We start from the raw sequence: 8,958 nt of genomic DNA, 5'->3' as shown, positions 1-8,958 counted from the left end.
AATTCATCGTCAGCGTGGCTGAAGGTGTCATTTCCATGAAGACACAAAGTACTTTCAAAAGTACCGAAATTAAATTCAAACTGGACGAAGAGTTTGAAGAGAGAACCGCTGACGACAGAGTGACCAAGGTGGGTTCTGCTGGATGCATCGACCCCTCCCTGTGTTTCAAACGTGTGTGCTCATGTATAATGGTGACCCACCTCCCTGCAGACCATCGTATCGTTTAACAACGGAAAGTTGGTGCAGAAACAAACGTGGGACGGCAGGAGCACGACCCTGGAGCGAGCACTGGAGAGTGGCAAACTCATAACGGTGAGCACCATCGACTGTCTGACGTCTTTGGTTTTTACTTTACAATTCCGGTATTTTGAACATTGAGCGACTGTCTGACATCTTTGGTTTTTACTTTGCAATTACGGCATTTTGAACATTGAGCGCCTTTTCTGGTTCGTCTAGGTCGGATGAAGGAGTGGTTAACACCGACATTTTGATTATTGGTAGCTACTGTCGAGTATTTCGCCCCTGCCTGCTTCACACTGGCTGTGTATGTGCATTCAAAAAACACCCCTAAACGTTCGTTTTCATAAATCGAGTCTAAATTAACATTCAATCATCAAAATGCTAAATAAAAACAGGACAAACTGTATTTTGCTACGAGACTTGATTTGGAACACCAATTAGGCCTACCACATGATGAGTTTCACATTTTTTAAACGAACGTTTAGGGGTGTTTTTGAATGCACATTGTGAAGCAGGCAGGGGTGTATTAGCCAAATACTCAAGACAGGACCAATATTAAAAATCTCGGTGTTAACCACTCTATTTCATCCTAGACATACCAGAAAGGGGACTCAATGTTCAAAATACCGGATTTGTCCTGGCTGCACACCTAATGGATTGTTATATTTTCTCCAGACATGCACTGCTGGTGATGTGGTTGCAGTGAGGACTTATGAAAGGGAGGCATAACTCTTCAGGAAGTTGAATAACCGGTGGAGTCCAAAATGCAATCTCTTCAATAAATCCATTTCAGTCAATTGTCTACTTGTCGTTAAGTCCTTGCCTAATGAGCCTTTTCACATGACTGTGACCTGTTGTTAGTCATGTTAGTGCTTAGTTGGCTTGCGTTGAACAGAACCACCACCAGGGCCCTCTGCAGGGCGGCTGGGACATTTTGCACTGCTGTTGTTCAAGGGCCTTACGTTTTTAAAGTTGCATTACATGGGTGCCATAGCTTAAACAATATAAGAGCTGCATCTTCTGACCTGGTCATATAATTATTGTATCAGTGCAATAAGTGGGCTGGCATTTTCTCAGCATGGGCTAGCACAAGATTGGCAGCCAATGGAGAAGCATGACCTGGAAGACCCGCCTAACATGTGAAGAGTGACGTTAGTTTCAGAGTACTTTTAATTGGTCGTTCAGGCGTATTTCAGATGTTCATGTGACCCGGAGAACGCATGGTGCGCTGCAGTAAACGGCACAGGCCTAAAGCCCCTTTATGCTTGTTTGGTGCAAATGCTAACTCGTATTAAACTCGGAAGCTGTTGGCAGCTGGGAAACATCTCGGATGAGAATTCAATGGATATTGACTGTAGACAGGGGATAGCGAGCACTGATAGCCCTGTATGGTTGGGTCATACCATATGCTAACGGGTGTCTGGATTTCGTCCATCAAAATTGTATATGCCCGAAGCAAGGACTAGTATTTATATTATTTTAATTATGACGTTTATATATATATTAAAGAACTCAAACTTTTACCGGTGACGTAATGTGACGTCATTACAAACATGGCGGCCGACGAAAACACCAACATTGAACGCGATAAGGAAAACATGATTCTCCTTAACAAGGAAAAGCCATACGCGTACATTAAAAGGAGAACAAACCAAGCAAATATGAACATGAAGAATGAGGTTTGTGAAAGACGCAGCACCACGGAGTACTGCTCAGAGCTCCAGGGCTGGATGTGGCAGTACTACAGCGGCGCTGTGGGCTGGCAGAGCTGGGTGTCTGTGTGTGCTGCCATGCCTCACTACCACCCTCTACTACACCCCGGGACCACCACGCCACACAATGAGTTCACCGGCTTCGATGCACAGAACTGGTACAACAACCCATTTGGTCTGCCGTTGTCCACCTACTCGCCGGGTCTCCCCAGCCCCGCCGTGCCGACCGGGCTGCAGGCCCAGGGCAGCAGCTCCCTCCCGGCGGCCACACTGACCCAGCAACAGACCCCGGACCAGCGGAACGCACTCAGACCAGGTACGCACATAGGTGCACTAATGCATTAAGTATGCTCCACTACAAGATCGATCAGCTATGTTTAACTGCTACCACAACGTTTCAGGTCGAGAGTATATCATTCCTTCGCCCTTTCAGAGGCTTGTTGCTGAAATGGTGGATTTCTTCATATTGTTCTTCATAAAGGCGACCATCATCATCAGCATCATGCACCTGAGTGGGATGAAGTAAGTGATGTGTCTGAGTGGACGTGTTAAGCAATTATTTTCATGCAAGTCCAGTATTGATAGATTTGAAAGAAACGGTGTTGTTCATTTATCAGCATTGCTTGTTCCCAAGGGATATCTCCAAGTTTGCCATGCACTTCATAGTGGAGGAGATAGATGAGGACACCTCCATGGAGGAGCTTCAGAAGATGATGCTTGTAGCCCTTGTCTACCGGGTATTGGTGTGTTTTTACGAGGTGAGATTACAAACATTCAGGATATTGCTTTTCATATTTAGCGCTGCAAGTAACCATAAGGATTACAGGTCTGACCCTTAAGCTATGTCCAAAGATATGCTTCATCAATATTTTTTTTGTGTATTGTCTTTAATATCTGTAGTTCTGCCAATGGGTCCTCATTCTTGAAAGTCCTGTTATAATACATTTTGTGAAACATCTCCTTGTTCATAATTGTCTGTTTCTAAACAAGATCTGTGATTGAAACAGCCAAATTCTAAATGTCAATAGTTCTAAATGTACTTAGTTTCTAAACAGATTAACTTTCCTGCTGCAGTTCTAATTCCTGAGGGCATGTTCACACAGGCAGTTTTTTTTTCGGGTGCGGGTGGATGTTTTACATTATATTCCTATGATACAGAGTGTTTTTGTAAAGAGCAGATGCTTTTAAAAACACCGCTGCCAGTGGTTTTTTTTCACTGCTCTGTGTGGTTTTCAAGTTGGGAAAAGTTAAACTCGCCAAGAAAAAGCACCCGACGTCAGGCAGTTTTTTGGCAGCTGACCAATGAACGAGAACTTGCGTCACCAGGAAAGTCCTCAAAACACGTATTGTTTAAATATGGCTTGCCTCATGTGGGTGTCTTGCTTTATTATTGAAGGCGCAATGATGCGCAAAAGGGTTTCAAATTGACTCTTGTCGAGTCTGAAATACGCACTGAACCGTGCATTATCAGACCGTAGCTCTTGTATCAAACTATGAAATGCACCGTACTGCTGCCGTCCCCGTTTATATCATGCACCCACAAACGTTATCCTCGTCGTTGGCATCTAACGCCAAAACAACAATCCTCGACATTGTAACTAGTTGAAACTGATACAAGTGGCGTAGTCAAACCACTTTGATACTGTAACCGATTTTCAACGTATATGTGCTCTAGAACATTGTGCTCTAGAATGAACTAGACAAAACCCCTGTCAGTTTTTTAGTTGGTAAAAAACCGCTCTGGTCGGGTGTTTTTTTTATGTAAAAAAACTGCCTGTGTGAACACGCACTGAGAACTCCTTTTTCTTCTTTCCAGATTGCCTGTCTCTGGGGGGCGGGGGGGGCCACCCCGGGGAAACTCCTCCTGGGCCTCCAGGTGGTGATGTGTGACTCTTCGGTCCTTGTACAGCCTCGCAGGGTCCTGGTGGTGCCGGCCACAGAGGTCTCCCTCTCTGCGTGAGTCCTCCAGCTTATTGTTGTGGTTCCTCATGTGCAAAATAAGGGTGGATGTGTTCATTCTGCAGCATCACCTTGGCTCAAACCTTTAGTGCAGTAATGTTGGTTCATATTTTGTAGTGCTAACCAAAAGATAAATAGAATAGTTTTTTTTAACAGCGCTAAGCTCATAGAGCATAAATGAAACAGGGCTGTCATTTGCTGCTCGCTTCATGTAGTCTATCTGTCCCTACATTGCCATGTGTTTTGTGCTCTGAAAGATAGTGGTATAATTCTTCCATTATATAAGTATAATTTTAACCTTTACTGTCTGCAAGTCTCCCCTTGTCGTTAGTATTGGGCATAAAGCCGCAGCTGTCTGCCTCTCTTCCTGCAGTTCCACCATTAGAGCCCTGAACAAGAACTTCTCCATCGCCTTCTTCTTCCCTGCGTTCATCACGCTGCTGTTCTTCCAGCACAACAGAACTGTGTATGACATGGTGGCCGGCACTATTGTGGTCAAGCGCACAGGAGCCAGATGATCCACAGACAGACCAACACATTCAGTCGGACAGATGCTGCGTGCTATTTAATACAACACTGACCGTGTGGCTCAGTTTTATCCTACGTTACAATGATTTACTGCATGATACATGACTCCGATGTGCGACCAGGGTGTCTGAGATGAAACATCCATGTTCTTCAATGAGATTTTGTCATTTTTTCTGAAAAGATACCTTTTGACATGCTGCTGATTTTTTTCCTACATGCAACTGTGTCCAATAATTTAATTTAATAACATGCACTGGTTCTATTGTATGACGTATAAATCTTAAGACGCAAAGCCTTCTAGATAGTCACAAAACAAACTTCACATTATTCCAGTAGAAGGGTGTTTCTACTTTTGTTTTACTATTGAATGACAGGTCTGCAGTTTTGAAATTCTTAATTAGTACCTTGAAATGTGTTCAAATACAGACAGAATCACTCTTTAATATGATTACATCACATGCATACATTTATACTGCCTTTAATATTATATGATGTATGGCTTTTTGTAATATTTGTAATGACGCCACTAAACCTTCTCAGTCTGACCGTTGTCATTAAGTATGCATGCCATGTAATACTTTATTTGTATGCCACTCATAAAAATAGCATTTATTTAAAAATGTTAGCAAATGTAGTGTAAAGGTTTTATTTCATTACTGTAACAACAGTAAAACCATGTATTCTATTTATTATAGCATCAAAATGGTACTTGATATTTAGTACGTTTGGATCCTCTTTGGTTTACCCACTGCCAAGCTCATCTTGCTATATCTGAAAATTATTCTATTTTTGATCAAGTTGTGTTGTCAAAAAAAAGCATAATGTTTGTCTACAGTTTAAGAAGTAATATTGATTATACATTTAATGCAGATCATTTAACATTTATTTTTTATTTAAATAAAGAGAGAATTGTCTTATTGGAACTAAATAACTTAACATTGTTCGATTTGATATTTTCCCCATGTATGGTGTAACGAGATCGCTACACAAAACCTATTGTCTAGCATCGAATGTATGATCTTTCAAATGTCCGGGACACATTTACATCCCTTTAGTTTATTTGCCCATGATTGTAATCGTAAGTAGTCCCTCAGAAATTATTCTTGGCTTTGAAATACTAGAACCCTTTGATACACTGCAATTCACCTGAGACCCACCAACTAAATGGATTTCAGGTGGTGTCTGGCGACATCTAGTGGTGGGTGATTAGGCATATTTAGTTGATAATTATATTTACGAGATATACACTTCTTAAGAGACGGTTGAGCAGAAGACTTTAATAATTTTATCAATGATAATTAGGCAGGCGCATATAATTCCCAAATACAGCCCTTGCATCTCTTCCTCCGTCTACCTGTCCTCCATTCATTCGTTATTCCATCATTTGATTGATTTGTAGGGGACAACCCCTTTATTAAAAGAAAATGGAGAGAATAAAATAACTGCTTTATCTGATCTTTATTTTCAGTTTAATCGTACCATTATCAGCATTGTATTTGTACCAGAGGGGATAGTGGGACACTTGTCAGTCAATCTGTGCTGCTTTGTATTTGCTGTAGGTTTCATATTGTTCACTCATTCATTCCCTATCTCTCCTTTCATATTAAATCCCCATCAAGTTCCTTTTTTCATCACTGCATATTTCCCTTTGGGACGCCCGACCCCTTCAGTCCTTTCAGCAGGTGAAGGGACACTAAAAGCCATTACTATGCTTCCCCCTCTGCAGGAACAGAATGCTAACAGAATGAAACAATACACCGCCGTAGCCTAATTGTTCAGCTTTCTAGTAGAAAAACATTTCAAAACAACAAGGTGTATGTGATAATGAGTTTACTAAAAAGTCAGGATATACGTATATAAAATATATACAATGCTTAGGATATTTATTTACATTTCCTGTTTCTTCCCGGCAGTCAGTAGACCCTAATGTCACTAAATGATTTTCCGTGCTGGTCAGATGGGGTCTGAGTCTCCTTTCCTCTCCCCTCCTCTTTAAGGTCAGGGGGGGGGGGGGTCCTTCTGCCCCAGGCGCCTGTGGGTATGAGGCACAGGGGCTGAAGGAACCAGGAGAACCACCCTGTCTGTCTGGGACCATCAGCTCCAGGGGAGGTTGAGTTCAGCTTCATGTCCCTGAGGTTACCTTCCGCTCATCATGTGAGACTCCGCTAAACAACAGCAGCCACTCGTAAGTCAGCACACCTGGCCAGCTCCAGGGCCTGTCAATTTACAGTTTGCCAAAGGTTCCATGAATGAAATGCTGCAGAATGCTGTTCTGTGTCTGTGTCTGTGCATGCATTTGTGTGTATGTGTTTATTTGTGTGCATCAATGTCTGTTAATATATGTGCCTGCGTGTTTGTGTGGGTGCATGTGTATGTATGCTTACGTATGTGTGTGTGTGGTATATTTTCTGTTCTTGACTGTTGGTTTTGAAGTGGATTCAATAATGACAGGCTAGCTGGGTTCTGCCACAGGGAAGAGGTATCATGATGAAGAGGAATGGCCAAGAGAGGAACCATGCCCTTCCATGACGGCCTCAATAGGAAGGACACAAACCCACACAGATAAAACAAGGTGCAAATTAGGAAGTAGGGCCAATGGCCTGCCAGAGGTGATGAGGAAAAATTTCGGTTTTAATTAAATAATCAATCCTAAAGAAATTGCATGGCTTGTTTTTGTGTCAGAAATCAGAAATAGATAGATGATGTGTATTATAAATGTAACCAAGCCCATGGTGGAATATAATTGATTTTGTCATTTTACCTATAGGAGGCACCAACAAGTAAATCCTAGTTAATGTTGGGCTCGGACGTAGTCTAGGGTGGGATCAGGTTACCCAGAGGGACTGAGGGCACCTATAGACAAATGCTAGGTCCCATTAGACCAGGAGCTCTACAATACAGTGGAGCTACAACTAAACACACTGATGTCCGTTTGTTAGTGCAGAACTTATCATGCTACCAGGAGTACACAATCTGGCCTTCGGCTCGACTATAGGCTTTAAGGTACAAGGTGCACGGAGCATGCTTGTTTAGTGAAGTTAACAGCTGGTGAGCTATCAAGGTCCACGTTGATAGGGTAACCAGAAGCGTGGTTGTATTAGTTGTGGCCAAATGGAGCAGCTCAGTCCATTTACTGAGCTCAAATGAACAGTGGTTCACACTGTAACCACATGGATGGTTAGAGTGTGAACCACTGTTCATAGGAGCCACGGAGAAAGAAGATGTTCACACCCGGGACATAACAGTACAGAAAGTTGACCAAGCCAGAGAAGTAATTAAACAATGCCTTTCATACTTGACGGGTTGTTTCAAGATGAGTCTGAGCCAGAGATGGTTGCTAAGTCATACAGTGCTGGCAGAGACAACGGCAGACAGGAAGCATCAACTGCACACCTGTGGCACCTGCAGGGAGGGTGGAACACTGCAGGGAGGGTGGACCACTGCAGGGAGGGTGGACCACTGCAGGGAGGGTTGACCACTGCAGGGAGGGTGGACCACTGCAGGGAGGGTGGACCACTGCAGGGAGGGTGGACCACTGCAGGGAGGGTGGACCACTGCAGGGAGGGTGGACCACTGCAGGGAGGGTGGACCACTGCAGGGAGGGTTGACCACTGCAGGGAGGGTGGACCAATGCAGGGAGGGTTGACCACTGCAGGGAGGGTGGACCACTGCAGGGAGGGTGGACCACTGCAGGGAGGGTGGACCACTGCAGGGAGGGTAGGCAAAGGCAATACAGCTGTACACTAGGACGAAAGGCCAGTACTTTATTACGTGTAGTAAGAAGGGAACACAAAGAAGAAGTTTGGTGCATACTATCGAAGATGCATATGTGACATACTTCAGGGAACAGGAACCCAGCACAAGATCCACCTGGAACCCAATAAGCTTCTGGCGACACACGCAGCTTGAAGTGCGACTCGCTTTAATAGACAGTCTCAAAGCAGAGGTTCAGTGACCGGAGACCCTACAGATGGGTTCTTACTTTGTAGAAAGAAATTATAAGCTGATGAGACTGCATAGTCCCCAAGGTATTAAACAGGTATGTCAAAGGAATTATTTTGTTGAGAGACTTTTTGAGATCTGGCAAATTAGATGTTTCAGAGTTCGGGCAGGTGTGTTTGGACAAAAGAGTCCCAAAATGTGCACTTCTACCACATTACTGCTGTAAGAGACTGTAAGAGGCTGCCATATTAGACTGGGAAAGTCTTGACCTCTAATGTGCAAGATATGCACACTAAAATATTCTTTGAAAAGGGCCCACGATATTTGAGTTAAGATATTTGAGTTAGGATACTTGATGGGAAGAACCGCAACATTGATGCAAGAATAGAGGCATCGGTGGCACCCAGCTGGCATCATGTTAGAGCTGCAGAATGGAACACGCTTATCTTGACTATGTCCTCGAACAGCAGGGTCAGGGACAGCGCTCTGCCCCAGGCAGTTCACCCTCCTCCCCTCTGGGGGTCGCACCTGGACTGTGTGTTCCCTGACAAACAGGTTCCAGAAGGATTTCCTCCCT

At 43.7% G+C, this 8,958-nt stretch overlaps 1 protein-coding gene across 1 annotated transcript; it reads left to right on the top strand.

The window, feature by feature from the left end:
* Positions 1-1,280: 1,280 nt before the first annotated feature.
* On the top strand, positions 1,281-6,070 carry LOC130392521 (protein FAM8A1-like). Its single transcript, XM_056603059.1, has 5 exons — positions 1,281-2,268; positions 2,354-2,474; positions 2,587-2,710; positions 3,769-3,908; positions 4,285-6,070. The coding sequence occupies exons 1-5, from the start codon at positions 1,794-1,796 to the stop codon at positions 4,427-4,429; spliced, it is 1,005 nt and encodes a 334-aa protein (XP_056459034.1). The 5' UTR covers positions 1,281-1,793; the 3' UTR covers positions 4,430-6,070.
* Positions 6,071-8,958: the final 2,888 nt, after the last annotated feature.

The sequence above is a fragment of the Gadus chalcogrammus genome, chromosome 11 (genome assembly GCF_026213295.1).
Source record: "Gadus chalcogrammus isolate NIFS_2021 chromosome 11, NIFS_Gcha_1.0, whole genome shotgun sequence".
Classification (NCBI taxonomy): Eukaryota; Metazoa; Chordata; class Actinopteri; order Gadiformes; family Gadidae; genus Gadus; species Gadus chalcogrammus.
The sequence above is the reverse complement of the archived record's forward strand: the minus strand, read 5'-3'. Positions and strand labels throughout refer to the sequence as shown.

Bases quoted from the DNA above. Each gene is read 5' to 3' on its own strand.
- LOC130392521 (XM_056603059.1), top strand. From the start codon at position 1,794: ATGGCGGCCGACGAAAACACCAACATTGAACGCGATAAGGAAAACATG. The intron at 2,269-2,353 runs GTACGCACATAG...ACAACGTTTCAG, and splicing joins GCGGAACGCACTCAGACCAG to GTCGAGAGTATATCATTCCT. The intron at 2,475-2,586 runs GTAAGTGATGTG...CTTGTTCCCAAG, and splicing joins ATGCACCTGAGTGGGATGAA to GGATATCTCCAAGTTTGCCA.